General features: G+C 39.1%; 1 protein-coding gene across 1 annotated transcript in view; it reads right to left on the reverse strand.

Moving 5' to 3' along the window:
* Positions 1–24,031, reverse strand: part of LOC122813744 (serine protease 27-like) — a 248,610-nt gene that overhangs the window by 151,629 nt on the left and 72,950 nt on the right. The window contains exon 3 of the mRNA XM_044086217.1: positions 11,014–11,176. Coding sequence (XP_043942152.1) covers positions 11,014–11,176 — 163 coding nt within the window. The remainder of the gene's footprint in view (positions 1–11,013; positions 11,177–24,031) is intronic.

Genomic DNA, 24,031 nt, shown 5'->3' on the forward strand with positions numbered 1-24,031 from the left:
TTTCAGTAATATTCTGCTTTGTGCTAATTTTAAGAACATTTCTTTGCTTTTAATCTTCATATGTGTTGCTAACTACACACACACACACACACACACACACACACACACACACACACACACATATATATGTATGCATGCATGTATAATACATTAAATATAGTTTCCAGATACATCATGAATTCTGTGAACCAAAACACTGAGTTTTTTTAAAGAATTTTATTTCTTATTAATGAGAAGTGCTGTAATAATATTCATGTTTTCATCACTGTAGATATGCAGCAGCAGTCACCTATTACTCATGTCACATGCACGTTTCCATTTATCATTATTTTTACATTGCAGGTCATGTCTTTGGGCTGGATTCCAAAATAATTTCACATTGTATAACATGCCTAACTGGTGTATTACACCACACCCAATTCCAAATGAAAGGATTCCACCACTCTTCCCTGGGGAATGGCATAGTACCCCACACCTGATCGCAAAAGGGGAATTGGGTACTCCACTTTGGCATTATACATTGGTGTGGTCCAATATAACAACTGTGATTTTCTAGTATGTTACTACGGATTGCAGTCAGTCAGTCAGGTGTTAACAGTGTCGTACTTATTATAGTTCATATAATTCACATAATTTATATTGATGCAAAGGCCTGCTCTTCTATAAACCTTTTAGGCTAATTTGAGCAATATTTAAAACTTGTCCATAATTTTGAATCCTTAATCAATTCCCAAATATTCATACACTCTCACCTGCTCTCATTCCTTTAAATCACATTCCTGTCCTCAGTGACTTTCCGTATGTAAGACACTGTAAATGACCAATGCTACTTTTGTCTCTTTTTCCAGGACTACTATATCTGGTTTTCTTGATCTGTTTTTTGAACTGTTGGTAATGGGTGATCCCATGTGATATAAGCTTCATCATTTTCTACAGTGCTTTGTGATTCATGCTTCCAATGCTTGTCAGTTGCTTCAATATTGTAAAGTTTACACAATCCCCAGTGCAACCGTCTTGATACATTGTTATGCCTTTCAGTATACAGACGCTCTGCCATTAGTACGTCACACCTAGCAACAAGATGTGCGACTGTTTTTAATTCTGTTTTACAAAACCTGCATTTGTCAGTTTCTCACACGTTCAATGGACTTTGTAAACCAATGTATACATAGTCCACTATCCTGGGCCATCATTATTATGAACCTTTCATCTTTTGCTTTCAGTTCACCTCTCCTTAACTATTCCTGAATCAAATCCTGATGAACATGAAATTGTTCTAGATTTCTGAACATGCCACAATATGTATGCCATTTGCACATTTCTTTCCTTCTCTCCTGTTCCTTCTCCTTATATTATTTCTTTTGCTTTTAGGAACATTCATTTTCTCTCTGATTTTTGTCTACTTTTGATTTGATTTCTATTCCGGGTTGAAACAGATATGCTTCTGCTAAACTAAGCATGGAAGTCATCTTAGACGGGTTCTCCTAATGTTTTAAAACTTTCACTGTGTTTGAATCTGGTGCGGTCTGCAGCTATAAAGTACAAAAGGTGCATAAAAAAACAATAAACTGTATAGAAAATGCACTGAAATCACAATGGATAAAAAAATAACTTTAATAAAAAAAAAACAATGACCACAATATTAAGCGCTTTCATCCCACACCAACCAGGGACTTCTGCAGCTATGTATGCTGTCCCATGACTGCGGATCAAGACCTGTAGTCGGTTTTGAGGAGGCTTATACCTTCTTCAGAATGAAGAATATATAATCTTGGTATAAGGTGATTTTTATATTTTATTTGATAAGCTTGAAGCATTTTTCCTTGTTTTCCTCTCCAACTGATCCAATACCTCTTGGGACCAGTCAATCACCTCAAAACTGTAAGTTAGAACAGGAAGAACAAATTGGTTTACAGCTTAGAATATTTTTCTTGATGTCAAGGCAGTTTTGACTATTAGCTTTAGTCTTCTAAAGTATGCCTTACTGAGTTGTATTTGCATTTGTTCGAGTTTTATTGCCGATCCTTAATCAATTTCCCAAATATTTATCCACTGTCTCCTGCCTGCATTCCTGTAAATCACATTCCTGTCCCAGACTATTTTCTTGGTGCCACAGCTTTCCTGCTTCAGACATTGTTTTTTGCGTAGTTATCAATACCAAATTTTCAGTGGCAGATTTAGGCCTTGGTCCCTCCCCTTTTGTTTTGTTCTTTTTTTTTTTTTTTTTTTTTTTTTTTTTTAATAAGCAGCCATACGGCCTGGTAAAAATGGCTTTTAACTGTTTCAGTGGAAATCAGAAAATATACAGCAAAAGCGGTATACAGTTGAGAACATACCTCATTTGCTTGTACATTTTACGCTTTCAACCCACAGATAACCCTAAGATCCTCAGTGTCGCTTCTAGCTGCATCTCCCATCATGATCACAAAAGTACCTGATGGGAGACCAAGAGAAGCTTATCTGAACAACAGGTGAAGGAAATAATAAAAGAGAGCACAAGGCACTTGAAGGACAACTATAGACTACACAGTATTCTGCACTGTGAGTGCATTTACCCTAATTGCTACTCATGTTATTGAAAACAAGTTACTGCACCTTCAAGTGCCACTTTCCGTAAATTTTTGGGTTGCCGTACTTAGAAATTGCGGTAGTGCTATTCTCGCAGTTATTTCCAAGTCTGTTTGTGCCTATTGCCAAATGGATTTGGGTGTTCAAAAGACATGCGTAAATGGGCATGCCTTCGTTGAAGGTTGAAAGTCGAGCTGGCACCTCGGCGTTCGTGAAAATCTACTGCCAATCATTAGTGGACCGGAGTTCTGCTATGGCGACCCCTAACTGGGAAAAGCTGAAAGACAACAACAACATTTACTTCTTCCCATAGCTGTTTGCCATGGAAATATCCCCTCCCTATGACATTTGCCTATTTTTTGTTCTAACACTGGAGTAAAAACTAGGAATGGAAAAACAAGGGAAGTTGTAGCAGATGGAAGATCTTTTTCCCCCCTTCAGTGTAAGTAATGGAGTATACAGAATGTGTGAGTTTTAAAGTGAGATATGATGCAAGTGTAAAGTGAGCAAAAGTATAATTTAGTTGTAAGGGACAACAGAAAATGAATAACTTTGGAGGTGGAAGTGTGTATTTGAAACTGCATTTTTGATTTCTATTTTCATTTAACATGCACAGCTTATGTCTCTGGTATTCCCCTATAAATTATTGAAACAACTTGAATTTGTGATAAGGTGTATTGTTGTAGAGGACAGTTAGTGCCTACCTCCCAACACAAAGAACATTTTGTGTGCTTGTATCTTTTGTCAGTAGTACACTTACATAATGACTTTTTTTGTACTGCCTGATGCACAGAAAGACAGGATCAGGACTGCTTGTATGCAGATGGGTGGCTGTATCACAAGAAAGTCTAGCAATAAAGGCCTTAACTGCTTCATTTTTTTCATAATCTTATCTTCTTTCTCTTTAGGTCTAGCCATCTTTATATTGCCATATGCTTCCCATACACACAGACACACATGCATGTGCAGATACACTCAAACACAGACATACACTCACTCATCTATCTATAGCAAATAGGCAGCTAGATTTATTGGCATAATGGAATCACAAAAGCCTTTTTATTTTACTTTATTTTACTTTATTTTTCAGGCCAAGTTTGGAAGAGGGTGTTCATATAAGCCTACAAAGTAATTTAAATTAGTTATTGAGTCTGATATGACTCTTAATGGCCAATGTCCACAAAAATGTATTAGTTTAATGGTAGTGATCTGATAGTACTCAGCTTTGCTAAATGTCTAGACATTTTAAGTAAAAGTTCAAATTGAAAACATTGCTATGTTGTGATGAATTTTCAGCACATTACCTTATTACATAATTTGGACTGAATAACTTTTTTTCCAGCTTTATCTCTTGACATGGCAGCTGTATCTGTGCTGTGCAGATTAGTACATTTACTTATTTGTCACATGAACCCATGATCTGATCCATACCAAACAAATGATAATAATATTTAGCTGCTTTCCATTCAAAAGTATACTTGAATTAAAACTGGTTTTGCTCAGTTGTAGAAACACATGCTGCTTGATCCCTTGTACCCTGTCTTGCCTTTTTGGGCAGGGTAACCCCCCCCCACACACACACACACACACACACACACACACACACACACACACACACACACACACACACACACACACACACACACACACACACACACACACACATTCTACATGACTTATTAAGCCAGTTAATCCCCCTGTTTTGCTAAGTAAAACAACACCCCGTTCGGTGAATTAGCAAGTCCGCAGTATGTGCTTGCTTATTCAGATGAATATTTCATACAGTTATATAGCAATTCTGTATTATGTAATATTTCCAAAGCTTTCTTTGACCAGTGTCTGTTCAAAGACTAAACAAGTTTGCAGTATATGCTTCTTACCCAGATAAATATTCATGAAGCTGAGAAACAAATGACAATGTTTATTCATGACTACTGTTTGACGTCAACCTTTTGCTGGGTGTTGGGTGGGGTTTGGGCATTGTTTGCTACTGCGCATCTGGTGAGCCAGCACATTACAACATTGCCCAAAAAAGATTGCACAATAAAGTTAATTCAGAAGTGGGAAACTGAGGTTGACTGTAGGATTCTGGAATATTTTAGCTAAATCTGAGGTAGTTGAAAAAATGAAAAGTACTAGGAAGTCATAAGGGAAGTAATTACAGTTAGTACAGAAGGCAGTAAATGTAACTCACAGGCTGGGAAAATAAATGACATATTACTACTGTTAAAATTAACACATCAATATTATGTGCATCATGTTTTAACTCTGTTAACAAAGAGGTTATTGACTTTAATTAACTTGAGGTTGGAAGTTGGCATAATGGCATTAAGTTGTTTGCCTCACAAACACAAGGTACAGGATTTGAGTCTCACCTTTGAGGGAAAACTGGATCATCGTAAAATGCCCCACAAAGATAGGTAGCCTAGGATCATAAGTAGTTACTAGTCTAATGGCCCTAGGGTCCTTACAAGCCTAGCCAAGTTCTACCCGTATTTCCATGATCAGCACCTACGTCCCCTGTCCAAGAGGGACACAGGTAGAACCCCTGGGGTGAATTTACGGTTATTCATCCAGTCATTCAGATTGTGTCTGAAGAGGGCCAATGAGGTGTTCTGTTTGACATGAAGTGGGAGTCTGTTCCAAAGGTGTGATCACCTATGGGAGACAAATCTGTCCCTCCAGCAGTTTCTATTAATGTCACATACCAGGTTAAGGTCTTTGGAGCGAGTAACCAGTGTACCATTTGACTTCCAGTTATACAGCATTTCCAATAAAGCAGGGTCAGACACTGCCTTATATGCAAGGCAGAGGTCACCTCTGAGCAGTCTGTATGAAACAGATGACTCTGTAGGAGGCTGAGTAGAGGGAAAGGCTTTAAGGTGCTCTGCCTGCTTTTGCAGTGTCTTTTCCAAAACATGTAGTTATTTAAGTTGCTTTACGTGTGTGTGTGTGTGTGTGTGTGTGTGTGTGTGTGTGTGTGTGTGCGTGTGCGTGTGCGTGTGTGCGTGTGCGTGTGCGTGTGCGTGCGTGTGTGTGTGCGTGTGCGCGTGTGCGTGTGTGTGTGCGTGTGTGCGTGTGCGTGTGTGTGTGTGTGTGTGTGTGTGTGTGTGTGTGTGTGTGTGTGTGTGTGTGTGTGTGTGTGTGTGTGTGCGTGTGCGTGTGTGTGCATGTGTGTGTGTGCGTGTGTGTATGTGTGTTTAGTTATTCACTGGCTTTGCAGAAATTCTTATTTACTTACAAACTTGCTTGCATTTGCTTTGGTACTTGCCAAATGTGATATCGCCTTCAGTGGGACTCCTTGCTAGGCTATCATGATGCTTATGCAAAGTATGACATTATGGGGGGGGGGGGCTGTGACCTGCCATGAGTAACCAAGTCTCATTTGGGAATGCCTTGAAATAGCTGGTACTGGCTGTAAATTTGTTGTATGCTGGGCAGGAGTCACTTACCTCTAATACCACAGCCACAACACAATGATGTGCAGCAGAATATATATTGCTGTCTTGCTATATGTGCTGTCAGAACATCTTAAGGATCTTTCCGCAGCCCCTCCACACTCAATGTTCCACCCACCTCCACCCCACATTGGTGTACTTTATAGACTGCTCCCTTCTGCAAATTCTTGGACCAGACAATGGTAGTCAACTGACCAGACTGCGCCCCTTGTTTTGTAGATTCCTGGATCTGCCACTGCAAATGATATTCTTATTTCATGTGACACAATTTTAATTACTTGTTGTTGCACTTTCAATTCATATGATGAACTATACAGTTTTAAGTCGTCCACAAAAAGAAGATGAGAAGTCTTTAAACAAGGTTGTTTTCCTGGGAGCCAAACTATAAACATGTCCTAATCTGTTAAGTAAACAGCTTAATGGGTTAAGGATAGACACAAAAAGCATTGGTGACAAAGAATCGCCTTGGAATATCCCCCTTTGAATTTTTTTATCCCCGGGATAATAATTTACCTTTGGTCATTGCTTAGCTGCAAAGGGGTTTGCCACTGTTTCATGGTCACTGCAATATAACTGATCAATGTAGGATGTATATTATACATCTGTAAACACTCTTTTATCCCTGAATGTGGGATGCTGTCAACTGCTTTTTGTAATCTATCCTTGTCATACTTAGATTCTGCTCCTGTTTTCAATTCTCTATTATGGCTTTATTTAGCAACAAATGATACTTTGTCCCACATAACTTTCCTTTGTTACCCTTTTGTTGTAGTGCTATAATTGAGTTTTTTATTTCAAAATGACTATAAATATTGTCAGCATCAATTCCAGTAGATGTTTTATTTCTCCATGTTGTCTGGGTTTCTAATACCATGACGGGAATGGATTCCATTACTAATTCAAAGTAAGATTAAAGTTCATGAAATTAGTATTGTTTCAGTCTTTAATGTTAGCCAAAAAGTGCCCTTTGCAGCACTCACAGTGAGCCCAGAAATGACTCTAGCAATACATACGTGTATCCGTGTAATATCTAAATAAGACTGTAAATTCTTTTTTCTGAGACCTATTGCTCTTACTATTATTGGAACTGTCTGGGCATCCTTCTTCTACATTGCCCTTTCTGCTGCAAATTCTGATATTTTATGACTTTGTGTCTCTCTGCACATAAGACACTGTAATGACTGGCTGTAGCAATTTCAACGATCAATGTTACTTTTGTCTTCTTTTCATTTACTGCTATATCTGCCTTTCTCACATTTGTTTTTGAACTGTTGGTAATGAGTGATCTCGTGATAAAAACTTCAGCATTCTCAACAATGCTTTGTGATTCATGCTTCCAATGCTTTTCAGACCCTTCAGTGTTGTAAAGTTTGCACAATTCCTAGTGCAATAGTCTTGACATTTCATTGTACCTTTCAGTATACAGACCCTCTGCCATTATTGCACTACACCCAGCAACAAGGTGTGTGATTGTTTTCAATTCTGCTTTACAAAACCTGCATTTGTCAGATTCTCACACCTGTTCAATGGACTTTGTAAAACAACGGTACATAGTCTGCTATCCTGGATGTCAATATTAACCTTTCATCTTTTGGTTTAAATTCACCTATTCTTAACCATTCCTGTGTCAGATCCTTTACAAGATGAGGTTGTTCCAGGAGTTTTCTCTACCTGCAACTATATTTATGCCTTTTCCACATTTCTTGCCTTCTCATCTGATGTTTTGCCTTATATTCTTTCTTTTGTTTTTTTTGTTTTTTTGTTTGTTTTTTGGCACATTAATTTGCTGCCTAATTTTTGTCTACTTCTGGTTTGATTTTCCATTCTCACTTGACACTGATATGGTATGCTAAACTAAACAGGGAAGTCATCTTAGACTTGTTCTCATGTTTTAAAACTTTTACTATGTTTGGATCTTGTGAAGTCAGTAGATATGTATGCAGTCCTACAATTGCAGATGTATGCATGTAATCAATTTCAGGGGAGCCCATCTCTCCTTCTTAATGGGGAAGATATAATCTTAATATACTGATTTTTTATAAATCATTTATGAAACATTTTTCTTGTTGTCCTGTCCAACTGTTCCAACACCTTTTGGGGCCAGTCAGTCACCCAAAAACTAGTTAGAACTGGAAGAACAAAATGATTTATAGCTTGGGCTTTGTTCTTAGATGTCAGGGCTCTTTTCAGTATTAATTTCAGTCTTCTAAAATATTCCTTACTAAATGTTGTTTGCATTTGTTCATATTTATTGTTGATCCTTCATCAGTTCTCAGATGTTTATACACTCCTTCCTACTGAAGTTTATACCACATTCTTTCCAAGATGGATATTTCCTGCTTTAAAGGTAACTTTTGCACATTTATCAAGACCAAATGGCATTCTTATATCCCCTGAGAAAGTTTTAATCGCTTGCAGTTGTGCTTTCAGTTCCTTATCTGATGAACTGTACAGTTTAAAATCATCCCAGAAAGAAGATTTGAAGTCTTTATACTTTGTTTGTTTTCTGGGAGCCAAATTGTAACCATAACCTAATCTGTCAAGTAGACAACTTAATGGGTTAAGGGCAAGACAAAAGTGCAGTGGTGACAAAGAATCACCCTGGAATATTCCCCTATGAGTTTTTATCCTTGGGATAATAATTTGTCCTTTATCATGGCTTAGCTGTAAAGTGGTTTGCCACTGTTTCATAGTCACTGTAATGTAATTGATCATTGTAGGGTGTACCTCATACATCTGTAAGCACTCCTTTGTCCAGTAGGTGCAGTACAAGCTTCTTACGGAGCTGCAGCTGTTCTGCCCAAGACCTTTGGCCAGACTCAGTAGTCTTCCCATATCGTCAGGTAGCTTTGCACTGTGCTCAGGTATGATAATGCAGTTCATTAGCATATTGAATATTTCTGAATCACATTATTTTTCCTGTGCTTAGTGATTCACTATTGAATTCAATACCTTGGCACACCAATGTATTAAAATCAGTGCTTCCCACCCCTCTGGAAGACATCATCTCAAGGGGTCATTTGAAGTTGAGCATTTGGTATAGCCAGGACATAATGGCAGAGGCTGTGCACCCTGACTGTACCTATATTTTGGAATCTGACCCTTTATTTCACAGAAATCCACAAGTTTGTGCATGTCCCCGTTATGCTTAAACAGCATTACTACAAAGCAGCTCCACTACTGATTTTCTTATGTGTGAATTAACATATTATAAAATACTTTCTTCTTTACATGTCATTGGCAATCTTCCATGCCCATGTTACGGATGCCATGATAGACAAAGAGACACACAACAGAATTGCCTCCATTTTCTGTTTGATGTTTACACCAGAAACAATGCCGCTTTCATATGCTGATGCTTTAAAAACACTATCAGCATACGCAGCTACAGTAGCAGGATGAAAGATGCATATTCCGATCTGTCCATACTATGTTGTATGCAATATTGAGAGAGTTAGAATCAAATAAAGATGAGCAATGCTTTCATATTCTCATTTTTGGGGGTTTGTTTTAGTTCAGAGTTCCTGTTTAAAATTATAAAATACAGTGTTGATACAGCCACTGATTTGTCAGATTTTGTTCCAAATGACCTGAGAAATGAAAATGACCAGAATAGTCTGGGTTTTGAGTCTAGAATTAAATGAAAATTACCAGAATAGTCTGGATTTTGAGTCTAGAATTAAATGAAAATGACCAGAATAGTCTGGATTTTGAGTCTAAAATTAAATGAAAATGACCAGAATAGTCTGGATTTTGAGTCTAGAAGTAAAGAATGAAGAAATCATATCATTTAGCTCAATCCGTTAGTTAATACTATAGAACCCATGGGGAGAGTTAGCTGAACAAATAAATGAAGTAAAGGAGTTTGTATACAACAGAGGTAAAAAGTAGGTTGACATCCTCATATCTGGTATATTTTGTGGCTTTTGAGTTTTATTTTAGTATGATAATCTTTGAGTACAAACCCTAACTTTACTATTGTAATCAATTTCCTAAATGTACTAAATAGCAAAACTAGTTGTGTTTTTATATCTGTTGATTCAGCTTGAATTATTGATATGAAGAAATTATTCTTTAGCCTCTTTTCTGTTATTGCTTGTCAGACAGAGCATAATTTTCAATCTCTTACAGAAGAAGCAGAGATGAACCCCAAACTACTGAGCAACACATGATCAACTTAGGAATATTCCTCTTTTGAAATTGTTGAAGTATTGCTATTATGCACCTAGAAAGTTCATTTATTCATTCTTCAGTTACTTGTTTAATTCAGCACAGGATCACAGGGGAGCAGGAACCTATCCTAGCACTCAGTGGTCACAAGGCATAGAAGGTCCTCATGAATGAGCTGCTGACCCATTGTAGGACAAACACAAAGTGTGCGTACTTATGGGTAGTTTGTTGGACCATTATCAAGTCATCTATTTCAGATCTTTGGGATATTGAATAAAACTGGAGTGTTAATAAAATAAAATTATTTGAATTGATAGGCATGTTCTGAAGATAAAGAAATGTGCAGCTACAGTGTCTATCATTATTTAACTGTAGTCTTAACTCTTCACAAAAATCACACATTTTAAGAACTACAGAGTAAAATACAAATGCAAAATCACAGACATCCCTGAAAACCACGGCCAGGGAGAGGTAGACTTGGAGCTTAATGGTGCTATTCAGTGTAGCTCAACTGTCCCTTGCACTTATTTTGGCTTGTTTTTACAACAGATAAATAGGTATGTTAAACAAAATCTTAGGAGGCAGACAAGGAAACATTGTGGAGTTCTTTGAGTGCTATTTTACACTACAGAGAGGCATGAGTTTGAATTCCATGAGTTCCTACTGATGTGATTTATAAGACTGAACACAGGATCTCTACCTGTTCCCTGTTGTTTCATAAAAAGGGCACTGCCGTGAACCCTGTGCAAATAACCAGCCAAAAATTGAACATCAGTAAATGAATAATTTAAAACATGCATATCACTGTAATATATACCTGTTAAAACAGTGGGCAGCAGTTACCACCCAGCTGTCTGAGATGAGACACCCACCGCAGATGTGCTCCTCATTCTTTTGAATACTGACTTGCCAAGGCCATGCCCCCTCAGTGGCATAGGTACCTCCCACAATTCGGGTATTATACTTTGGTTTGCCACAAGCTGGAAAAAAATACAGACAAGATCATTTTCTAAATCAGCACAGACTGCATCTGCAGTATAGTAAATCAATGCAGGCAAAAGGCTGCACAGACTATCACTGATCCAGAGTTAAAATAACCTTAAGTAGAGAGTGTGAATAACAGCTCACAGACAGTTGCAGTATATAATATGTTGGACTCTTTCTTTTTAGTGTTTGCTCTTGATTTTGTTTTTGAGAGCTAATTTGCTTTTCATTGCCAAGAAAACTATCCGCATTCCTCAATCATGATATAATTTGGCTTACTAAAGTTCTATCAGAAAAAAATCTTCATAATAAAACTAGCAATGAAAATATTAATCCAGAAACCATTCAGAAAAGGCTTGAGTATTCAGATACTGTATGAGTGATACTTTGATAACATCTGTTCTATTTTCTCACACTTTCCTCTATATTACACAATATGCAAGATTAACTTACATGCGGACAGCACAGTCAATAAATAGTGTTTACCCATCCTCAGTCATTGTTTCTTCTTATATTCCACCAAAAAGTATCAGCAGTACAGAAATAATACAAGGCTTAGTATTTTTCTCCTATCAATTCAAAATGGAGTCAGTCAGGAATCCCAGCCCCTCCATCCACAACTAAGCTGACTAATTTGTCTGTGACTCTAAGTTCTCTCCCAGTCTGCTATGTTGTTTTATATAGACTGCCTCAGACGATCATGACACAGGAGCAGCCATTCCATAAGAGTCTTTTATCATATGCCTTTTACCCTTTAGTTTGATGATCACTTCCCCCTACCACACTATTACTTACCACTGTGCAGATTCTTTCAGAGTATGCCTTTGCAGGCAAAGCTACATAGTAAGTGGGAAGATGTGAGGTAGTGCCAGCTATACAGAGACAGCATATCTGGTTGGAGTTTTGTAAAGAATTATATGTCATTTGTATATCAAACTGATTTATACAGGTGCTTGTGTTGACATTTTGTTTATATATTTATTTATTTTATTTATTTATTTACATTTGTTTACCAGGTAGTGTCCAACTGGACTGAGAGCCCGTTTTCAGTGGAGACCCAGGGAGAAAAGCTCCACTAGTAATTGACACAAGTAATCGACAGAAAAAAAAAATCAGTGAAGAAAGATACAGCGGAATATAACATTCAGAGTACAAATGCAGAAATCTTTGACAAAAGTTACAGGAATGCTAGTTAAAAATATACAGCATACTATACAAATCTTGATAACAGGAATAAACAAAACTTTTTTTTTTTTTGACTTGCTGTCTCAGAGTAGAATATAGGTTGGTATGAGTACACAGTTCATCAAATTAGGGTAAGAGACAGAGATAACATACTGGTGAACTTACCCAGGAACTGTGCATGAGCATAGTCAGTGAGTAGTAAGGTCTTCTTTTAGGAGTCATTTGAAGTGATGACTGTCAGGATATTTCAGGATGTGTTGAGGTAGTAAGTTCCAGGATTTGGCTATTTTATTGGAGTAGAGGGAGTCTCCATAGTATTTTTGGGATTTAGTTCCCTTTAGAATTAACTTATCAGACGATCTTAGGGCCCTGAGGTTTGTTTCTGACCGAACTAAGTCAATGAGAACAGGGCATTTGTTGGGATTATGGATGATACTATGGGCAATGGTTAGTTGGTTGAGAGATAATAGGTTGGGTAGTTCCATCTGGTTGAGTTAGTGAAGGGTGAAACAGTGATGAGTTTTGTGGGGAAGGTTAGTGGCAAACTTTGCTGTTTTGCTATAGCATGTCTCTAGGTTGTTCAAGTCAGACTTGCACAGGCTGGTAAAGCTTTGGGAGCAATAAAGGAGGGTAGATAGCAGGTGGGTTGTTGTTATTGATAGTCTGGCATTGTCTGTAAGGTAAGGTCTGGCCCTATAGAGAGAGCCATGTTTGATGTGTACTTTTTTAATTGTTAGGGAAATATGTTTGCTAAATTTCAGACTTTCTATTGCTGCACCTAGAAGCTTGGTTTGATTAACAGGTTTGATTTTTGTACCATTAGCAGAGTAGATGGAGAGAGGAGATGGGTTATTAGTTTTTTTAATTACCGAAAACCATTAGCTTAGTTTTGTTTGGTTAAGTAAGAGCTGACAGTCGGTGAGGTAGTGCTCAATCTCTTGGAGAGCTTTTTGTGTTTTTTCTTGTAATTCCTGAAAAGAGGAGGCACAGCAGGTGATAGAGGCACCTTTGGCATATTGAATGATAGAGGCTACTTGAATGGAGGTACTGAGGTTATTGGTAAATATGATGAAGAGAAGAAGTCAGAGGATGAATCCTTGGGGGACTCTGATGGAGATGGAAAGAATGGGGGAGAGTTGGTTTTCCAACCTGTTAGACTGCTGTCAGTTAGAAAGATAGCTATGGAACCAAGTCAGGGATGTTATAGAGAGGTTATGTGCGGCTAGTGTGTTAAGGAGTTTCTAGTGCTTAACTGTATCAAAAGCTTTGGAAATATTGAGGAAGATTGAAGAGACAAGTTGACCTTCATTTTTAAGGAGGTTTATGGTGTTATTGAAATGTATGAGTGCAGTATTCGTACTATGCTTAGGCTGGAAGCCATGTTGAGAGTTGGATAAGAGGTTATTTTTTAGGAAGGGGTCAAGGAGTTGTTGACGAATGCATTTTTCTAAGATTTTGGCAAGGGGGGAGAGAATGGCAATGGGGCGATAGTTTGAGAAGTCAGTAGAGGAGCCACCTTTGTGTAGGGGGATGATATGAGATATTTTCCAGAGGAGTGGTACATATTGTTCAGAGATGGAGCAGATGATTAGAACAGATATAGGGTAGCAGTTGGAAGTAGTAGATAGCTTTAGAAATTCATTGGGGAGTTGGTCAGCTACAAGAGTACAAGGTTTTAATTTAGCTGAGCTCTTTAATTTAACTAATTTGTATGGGTTTAATAGAGAAAGAGCTAGGGCTAGATGCAGTACAAGTGGTTACTGTAAGGGTTGAGTTATAGTTATTGTTTAAGAGGGAGGTTATTGATTTGATGAAGTGAGTACTGAATTGTGATACTATAGACTCAGAGGTATTATTGGTAGAAGGAGCCAGGGCTGAGAGTTTTCTAGGCTTTAGGAGATAGTTAATACTTTGCCGAATTTTTCTGGGGTTGTTTTGGTGTTTTTGTTAACAAGTTTGGAAGTATAATTTTTTTGTCATTTTTGATTTGTTTCTTGGCTTGATTTCTTACTTGCTGATATGACGTCAGGAGATCTTTATTTTAGAACTTTGGAAAAGTGACCAGGCCTTATCCCTTTATTTAAGAATTAGTTTAGTGTCTTTAATTAGCCAAGGTAGTTGTTTGGATTTGGTACAAATTTTCCTTATTGGAGTTAGCTGCTTTAATATTTTGAGGAATGTATTGTTACAGTATTATATTGTGAGGTCTAACTGGAGGAATGTTAATGGTGACCAGTCACATTGCTGTAGCATTGAGTTAAATAAGTGGGCGAAGATTTTTTTGTTGTTGAGGATATTTTTGAATATGATATTGCTAGGTGTGTGAACTCATTTTCTGAGAAGAAAGGTAGGAGAATGGTCTCTAAGTGAATCTGGTAGGCAGCCTGCTTGGTAACCTAGGTTGGGCTTATTTGTTAGTATCCAGTCTAGTATTGAGTGTTTTTTGGAATGTTTATCTATGCATGTGGGACAGGTGATGGTTTGGGAGAAATTGTAGAAGTTGATGAAGTTAGAAGGGTTATCAGAGGAGCATGAAAGCCAGTCTACACTAAAGTTGCCTACTACTAACATTTCTTGGTTGAAATTAGTTGAAGCCCAACAGAGAAGCTTTTCTGTGCTGGATAGGTTGTTCCCAGGTGGGTAGGTAGGCAGCAATTATAATTATTGTTTTGTAGGAATTGATTTCCAGATGTGAGGTTAATATTTCGGAATTGGGTATGTTGTGGGGAGTGCAGTTTAATTGGACTAGTTTGAGGGAGTCTTTAAACATGATAGCAACTCCTCCACTCCACTTATTTAACCTATCACATCTTAAGATGCTATAATCTTTGATTAGAATTTCTTCATCTTTTATATGGGGCTTTAGCCAGGTTTCAGTTATAACAGTTATGTCTGGGGAGTAGAGGGCTAGGCAAATATGGAATTCAGTTACTTTGTTTATAATGCTTCTGAGGTTGAAATTAGAAATCAATTGGTCAGAGGAACAATTTTTGAGAAATGGGGGATTGGGTGGGGGATTAGATACAGTTTGATTTAAAAAGTTTGGGGTGGTGGAGGGGGTAGATAGCAAATAGGGTGGGTTGGTATGGTTGGGTCCTGGGTTAGGATGAATATTGGTTTAAAGCTTAATTTGAATTAGAGAGTGAAGCAGCAAGAGTCTGAGTTTGGATATCAGTTTGTGATGTTTGATAAGAGAGAAATTTGGGGTGTGGATGTAGATATATTTAAAGGTGAAGCAGAGCGTGTTAGAGTTACTGAAAAGTTGTGGAGAGATGGAAATGTTTACATTGGACTGGGAGCGGTATGAATGGAAGGGGTGTGTTCGAGAATAGAAGTTTATGATCTGGTGGTTATGGAAGAAAGTAGCTTGGTAAGCTAGGAGGAGAAGACACTGTATGGGAATAATTGTGGTAACTGAAATTTTATGGAGCATACTAGAGGGAAGTAGTGATAGAAAATAGTAGTAGTATGTATGGGAGTAAGGAGGAGAGAATTAGAGTTATGTAGGGGAGGGGATAATAGTGGACAGGGTGTAGTGATTGGGTATTAGTGAGTTTGAAAGTCAGTAGAGATAGTGTTATGTAGGGGAGGAGTTTTGTGTGGATGGGGAGTAGTGATTGGGTGATATTGTATCGAGGGGAGGGGTGGAAGGATAGGTATTTTGGGGGTTGGCTTTTGGAGAGTAGGAGCTGGTGAGTGGCAGTAAGCAATTAGTGGGAGTAGTTATGATAGCTATAAATGAAGAAAAGTGGGGGGGTGGGAATTGGGGTAGGCTAGGGTAGTGGAGAGAGCCCAAGAGTAGCAAGGGCGAATGGATCAGGCAGGTGCAAGTCCTCAGTGTGCATGCTGTGCACAAAAAACTATCATCAGCCCGGGATAGCAAGTTGCAGGTAACAATAAAATGGCAAGATGTAGAATTTTCAATGAAGTTATATTATTTTGGGTTGGATCTCGCCACTGATTACTATTTCCACACAGTTATGTTGCTCAAAGAAGTGGATAAAATAAGACCATCACATTAAATGCAACTTGGGAAAAAAGAAAAAAAAATAATGACGGATATAGAAAATCGGGGGATTAACCTATTAGAGATTAAATGGGGTGTGGGTATACTAAAAATCATAGGTCAGGAGGGGTTTGGACTGATGGCATCCTTGGTGATGTGCTCTACAGAAAATATCTGCACTTAAACAATTATTACTAATTAAATTGAATGCCGTACAAGTACTTAGGCTTTTGTTATTTTGTTTTTATTGACTAGTTCCCTTTAAATAGCACAGGAACAGTCATATACATGGTCGCAGTATCAGCAGTTACTGAGAGAAGTTTTCTGCTGGGAATGAAGGCTAGGAAGGGAAACTAGAAAAGAAGAATAAGAGAGTGAGAGATTAGATAAAAAACCCAAAATACATGGGGTGAAGATGACATTTACAAATGAGAAGGCAAATTACTATAAGTAGATAGTAAAATTAGAAATGCCAGCAAATCATCATCAGTTCACTAACACATTACTTTGGCTCAAACATTACAGCCTTGTTCACTAAAAATAAGTGTAAATAACAGGTATATTTTTTGTATTGTACTTGTACTACTCTAATATCTTGGCACAGAAAGCGACAGAGGCGATTAACAAGGCTATTGGCTCAGCACAAATGTATATTGCAACTGCAACTACTGACCTCTGAATTACCATGTGGTATTAACAATCCAGAACTGACTTTTATCAGTGGCAAGGTAGTAACAGTTAGCAAATAGATGCAGCAAGTTTGTGGTGGTATCAAGAAAAAAAGAACACCGATTCTCTAATGTCATCACTTTGTATGCTTATTGCTAACTGTACGCTAAGTCACCATAATGTTTGTTTAGTAAAATATATGAGTTGAGTCAAAATATATTTGTAAAGTTGATTGTGTTAAAAAATGTACCAACAGTGAGTCCTGCTGGACAGAAAAGAAATACGCATGTATGTCAAACTGTATTGTAACTGTTGAAATTGCTATATTGTAACAGAGGATACTGGAAGAGAAGAGGTTAATTTCAGTCCAGCTAACTTTGAAAAATAGTCTGAAATTACCTGGTTTAGGCCATAAAGATTGTATATCATAGTCCTGACAGCAGCCAGAGATGAAATATCTGTGAGAAGCCTGGCTTAGTAGCTTTGCAGGAAGAGTAGAAGTCTTAAAATTGCTTTACAGCTTCCAGATGCCATAACACATCTTAGCAAAGCTCTATGTGTGTGTATTGTGACACATATGTGTAAGATTCTTGCTCAGCTTCTAGTCAGGGGGGAGTGTGGGAACCAGAGTCAGGTGACCAGACGTGATGTCATTCTGTAGCCAGCACTAAAATGATATTTAGATATTAGTGAGAGCTGTCACTCAGCACTCTTGTTATTGGAACTGACGAGACCACTCATCCACATAATCTTGCCTTGCTGTAATAAGTAACTTAACTAGAGAACAGTAATTCTTTAATCAGTCAGGAAAATATAGTCAGATTACTTAAGTATTGTTTTTTTTCTGTACCTGTGTGAATCTATCCATCTGTGTTATTTTTAATATTTCCTGTGATTGAAACTCTGGTGTTTATTTTAAAGAGATATTCAGTATTTTCATGTTGTTTTATTATTTGTTATTAAATATATTTAAACTTGTAATCATGGCTGGTCTTTTTAGAGAATATTTTAACCTTTGAGAGGACTTATATATATTTGGTGACACTGTGGCTGCACATGAAAGTCTTGCTGTTTGTTCAAAATTACCATTGGTATTAGTTTTAAATTCACTCAGTATAATTGTGTACTCTAGTAAGACCCTTAAAGTAGCTGGCAGATGGCAGTAAATCTACCTTATAGTCTGGGCCAAGGGGGCAGAGCTAGTAAATCTGTTCCAGCCTTTCCCAGGTGTGCGTGTGTGCGTGTGTGCATGTGCGCGTGTGTGTGTGTGTGTGTGTGTGTGTGTGTGTGTGTGTGTGTGTGTGTGTGTGTGTGTGTGTGTGTGAAAATCAAATCTTAAAGAGTATGTGTGTTAGGTGCTTGGAACAGGGACATAGGCCACTGGTTTCTGCAGGGGGAAAGGTGAAGTCCTATTTGGGGCCTGGAGGAGAAATTCCAGCCCCAGGACTGGGTATGCTCCATGTGTGCTCTTAAGGGAAATTGTGCTTGGTGCAGAGAGCTGTATGTGAAAATACTGTGTATCTATTTTTGTTCCAAGTGATCATCCCTCACCAGTATCCGTAGTGAGTATTGAGGCTCCCTGATTACTGGCCCAGAGGAGGGACATCACATATTGGTGGCTGTGGTGGGATATTAGTTGAACTTCTGCAGCTGTAGGCAGTTGTCACTAGAGGTGTGTGTAGTCTCAGCAGCCACAAGGTAAGCATACAGAGTTTCATTTTCAGAACAGTTTTATTATTTTCTGTTAGTTTAGTTTAGTTTAGTCAGGGAAAGCAGGCAAAGATGACAGCATCAGATTTTGATAAGCTGACAGTGAAACAGTTGGCTAAGGTATGCAAATTTAAAGGACTGGTGCATGCCAACCTGACTAAAGAGGAAATTATTTCAGCTTTAATCACAGCTGCAGCATGGACCAGCAACCAAGGGGACAATCAGACTGGTGATGGGGAAGTGCAGCCCTCAGAAACAGGACAGTTCACCTTTTCTTCAGAGGACTTGAAAATCCATCTGGAGTTAAAGAGACTTGAATTATAGGCCAAAGTCTGGAATTAGAATTAGCAGAGAAAGGCTGCAGAATTTGGAGGTGGAAGAAAATGAGAAACAGTTCCCACATGAGAGGGAGATGCTGACTCTTTGTTAGGGTCATCGGTAATGGGGAAGGGAACAACCGAACTCCAGATGCAATATAGGTCAGTAAATTTCTTCGACAGTTTACACAGGATGCTAATTTTGATAGCTTTATTCATGTATATGAAAGAGTATGTAAAAGTATGATGTTGACCATAGGCTCTGGGTATGGCTCCTGACCCCTTTACTCCATGGTAAAGCTGTAACTGCTGTTTCTAAATTGTGTGATACTGATTGTTTAAACTATGATAAAGTTAAACAATGTTTATTGGAATGTTTTAAGTTAACACCTGAACCTTACTGAAAAGAAGTTTTTAGAGCATATACACAAGGCAAATGAAAGTGTATGTGATTATATTGCTGAGTTAAGCACTTATTTTCATAGGTGGGTGAGAGGGTGTCAGGTCACCACTTTTAAAAGGGTGGCAGACCTTTTGGTGAGGGAACTAGCCCTTAGCACTTTGCCTGAGGACATGAGAATCTAGTTGGCAGACCTGGAGTGTAACTCTGCAGATGAGCTGGGGAGAAAAGGGGATCTCTACTTAGCAAGCAGGGCATTACTGCACAAGAAGGGAATACCTAGTGCTGCACATGGATATAAGGGGACTCATTGTGGGCAGCCTAAACCACCCCAGCAGAGTCCACCAGTATTATGGGAAGCCACTAATTCAGACACATGGCCAGGATCAAAGTTTAAATGTTTTAACTGTAACCAGTGGGGCCATGCAGCATACATATGTCCACAGAAGCAAGATTCATTAGTGTGTACTAGGCTAATGGCCCTGGAGCCTTTACAAGCCTAGCCCATAGAAGTTCCATGGCATCGTGCCATCCTATGTTAGTTCACAGTGCCTCTATCAGGTAGAGCTACTGGAGTGATCCCCGGGGTGAACTTTCTATAACCCATCCACTCATCAAGATTTCTGTTAAAGAGGGCCAGCGAGGTGGTCTGCTTGACATGTATGGGAAGTCTATTCCAGAGCATGGGCCATCTCTGGGTGAGGAACCTGTCCCTCCAGCATGTTCTGCTGATTGTGGTAATGAGGCTGAGGTCTCTAGAGCATGCGCGTGGAGGGATTGGGATTTCTTTATATGTAGCATTTCTGACAGAGCTGAGTTAGACATGGCTTTGTAAGTCAAGCAAAGATCGCCTCTAAGTAGGTGATATGAGACAGAGAATAGCTGGAGTCTTTTGAGTCTGTCCATGTAGGACATGTGTTTAATGCCTAGGATCCTCTTCGTGAGATACTTCTGTGACCTCTCCAGCTGTTGCAGGTGTCTAGTGAGGTACATGCCAAATGGGGCATTATACTCAATGATTGGTCTAATGAGGGAAGAGTAGAGAGAGACAATTACCTCTTTCTTCCTGGATGCAAAACCCTTGGTAATGAGATGTGCCACATAGAATCACTTTCTGACCATAGTGGTAATGTGGTGGGCAAAGGAGAGGTTGCTGTCAACCTGCATCCCCAGATATCTTATAATGCCTTCAGTGTTCAGTGGGCTCCCATCAATGTGGCAATTAGTGGGAACTGAGTTTTTACCAAAGGGGGTGACGACACATTTTTTGGCATTAAGCTTAAGGCCATGATTTCAACACCAGTCATTAGACTCAGTGAGGCCTTTCTGTAAGATGTCTGCACCACTTGGGGAGTTAATAATGGCTCCCAGATTGCAGTCATCTGTGAACTTGGTCAGCCAGAGTCCCTTTGTGTTGGCCTGGACTTCTGAGAAGTAGATGCTGAAACGGAGAGGACCCAGGACCTGTGGGGCTCCATTCGTGACTGGTCGGCAGTCTGACTTGGAGTTGACTACTTTCACACTGTGTGTTCTATCTGTGAGCCAGTTTGCAACCCACTTAGTGATATAGAGGTTGATGCCTAGTTTGGTGAGTTTGTCAGTAATTCCCCGAGTGAGGAATGGTATCAAAGGCCTTGGCCAGATCGAGGCCACAGCCCCTGACATTCCTTTTGCAAATCATATGGGCATAAAGCATACCAAGAGAAGTATTAGGAAGAACATTTATTGGCCTGGGATTGCAAGGGATGTAACAGGGTATTGCAGGACCTGCGAGCAGTGCCAAAAAGTAGGCAAGGCAGGAGACAAGGTCAAAGCACATTTGATGCCTTGGGCTATGATTGTGGAAAAATTTCCAAAGGTAGCTATGGATATTGTGTGGCCTCTGAGTACCCAAGTTCTACAGGGAAGAAGTACATCCTGGTGGTAGTAGATTATGCTACTAGATATGCTACTAGATACACTGAGATGGTGGTTCTGTCCTCCATCGAGGCAGAGAGGGTGGCAAATGTTTTGTTAGAGATTTTCAGCAAGGTAGGTTTACCGAGAGAAATAGTCACTGATAGAGGTGCCAATTTCATGTCAGACCTATTGGCTTATCTGTGGAAGCACTGTGGGTTGAAGCACATAAAAACCACCCCCTACAATCCCCAGACAAATGATCTTGTGGAGAGATTAAACTCTACACTAAAGACCATGCTACTGGCATTTGCAGACCAGTTTAAGAGAGAGTGGGACAGATATTTGCCTCATCTGTTGTTTGCTTACAGAGAGGTACCCCAGGAATCCACAGGTTTATCACCCTTTGAATTGATGTATGGGCAGAGGGTGAGGGGACCTTTAGATTTGGTTCATGATGAGTGGGTCAGTGAGTGTGAATCCCACAAGGAGTTTGTTGTGGCATATGTCCTAAACCTCAAGACAAGGCTCAGGGAGCTCACGGGCTTGGCCGAAGAGAACCTGGCAGGAGCCCAACAGCAGAAAAAGGTCTGGTATGACAGGAATCTTTGAGCCAGAGAGTATGCTGTGGACAGCAGGTTATGAGTCTCATTCCTGTCAGACACAATAAACTGCAGGTAGCTTAGGAGGGACCTTTTAAAGTGGTAAGGAAGGTCAGTGATGTTAACTACATGGTAGAACTGCTAGGCAGGAGGCAGGGGCATACATTGTACCATGTTAACATGATGAAACCTTACATTGATAGGGAGGCCCTTGTGCTAAGTATTTGCAGTAGGAAGCAGGAGAAGTCTGAAGGGGATTTATGGCTACAGCAAGCCAGCCAGAAAAATGCGAAGTTACTAAAGTGGAGCTTCGGGCTGCAGGCATATAACTTGACAGTGCAGCACTGTAGTGGAGTCAGCAGTGCCAAGGTAGATGGGATCTCATCGTGGTAATGGCATGCACCTTGCAAATCTGTGTTTGATTATACCTTCTGCATGCAAAATAACTCTTACAAGTCACTTAATGGGTCCTGTAATCAGCTCTGAAATCAAGGAGTTATGTTCATACTTTCATAGAAGGTTAATAGGTTAACGGCCTTAGAGCCCTTACAAGACTAGCCATATTTATGCTGAGTTGCCCCAGTTCTCAGTAGTTAGGTGGGTGAAGTTCACAGAGGTAAAGGTCTATGGTAGTTAATAATGACTTCCTCTGTCCAGGAGGGATATGTGCCCAGACCAAGAGAGAATTTGCAGTCACCCATCCATTGATCTAGGTTGCATTTGAATTGGGTCAAGATGGGGCTCTGTTTCATGTAAATTGGAAGCTTACTCCAGAGAAGTTGCAGGCTCTGGGAGATGTATCTATCTCTCTGCATAACCTGCTCATGTCAGAGGCTAGGTTAAGATCCCTGGAGGGAGTGACCCTCGTGCAGTTTGATTTAAGAATGTGTAGCATTTCCATCAGGGTCGGGTCAGAGACTGCCCTGTAAGCCAGGCAGAGGTCATCCCTTAGCAACCTGTAGGAGACAGAATACAGTGACAGGGCATTCAGTCTTTCTGTGTAAGATTTGTTTTGTTTATCCTGCAATTTCTTGGTGAGAAACCTCTGTGGTCTCTCCAGTTGTTGCAGGTGTCTGGTGAGGTACATGCAAAAGGGATCACTGTACTCAATTATTGCTCTGATGAGGACCATGTATAATGGAATAGTAACATCCTTAGCTGTAGTTGTAATGCCTTTACTTATAAGATGTGACACATAGAAGGATTGCCTTACTGCTGTGGATACGTGATGGTCAAAGGTCAATCTGCCATCAACCTGAGTACGGGTGCTGATAATGTAATTAGCAAGGATGTCAGCTTTCCCAAAGAGAATAATAATGCATTCTTTTGCATTTAGCTTTAATCTGTGGCTTTGGCACCAATCATTTGTCTGCATTAACCCTGACTGCAATATACTAACAGTGCTGGGGGACTCAGTGATTGATCCTAATTCGGATGTCTGACCTTTTATGATTCACAAATGCAAAATAATCATTTGCATTCTCTGTTGGTCTTTGTAACCTAGACTTAGACTGCATTTCCTACAGTCAGAAAAAAATCTGTGTTTATTTATTCAATTAAACTTTTGTCAGCCAGGTAAATGAACCAACCCTACTATTCTTCAGCCATGATCCAAGCCTCTAGGGCAGCAGCAAATAAATGCAATATGCAAGGACAATTTAATCTAAACAGTCAATCAGCATGTCTTTCAGAAATAAGAAATCATAGCAAAATGAGCGAAAATTTGGGTATTGCGATAAGAACTTTAAGAGAAAGCATCCATTACTCCTGTAATTTGCTTAGCCTGCAAATATTATCTTCTTTTCTGCTTTTTGTTTGTCACTTCTTTTCATGTGTGTGTGTGTGTGTGTGTGTGTGTGTGTGTGTGTGTGTGTGTGTGTGTGTGTGTGTGTGTGTGCATGTGTGCGTGTGTGTTTGTATTTCTGTTTATATTCTTGAATTCTTTCATTTCAATAAAAATGCAAATATTGTAGTATATAATATTTTACATTTCCATTAAACCTAACTTACTCAAAGAAAATATGACAAACATTTAAATTCTACAAGATACTTCAGAGACAGAATCT

The sequence above is a fragment of the Protopterus annectens genome, chromosome 10.part0 (genome assembly GCF_019279795.1).
Source record: "Protopterus annectens isolate FY-2018-M chromosome 10.part0, PAN1.0, whole genome shotgun sequence".
NCBI classification, from domain to species: domain Eukaryota; kingdom Metazoa; phylum Chordata; order Ceratodontiformes; family Protopteridae; genus Protopterus; species Protopterus annectens.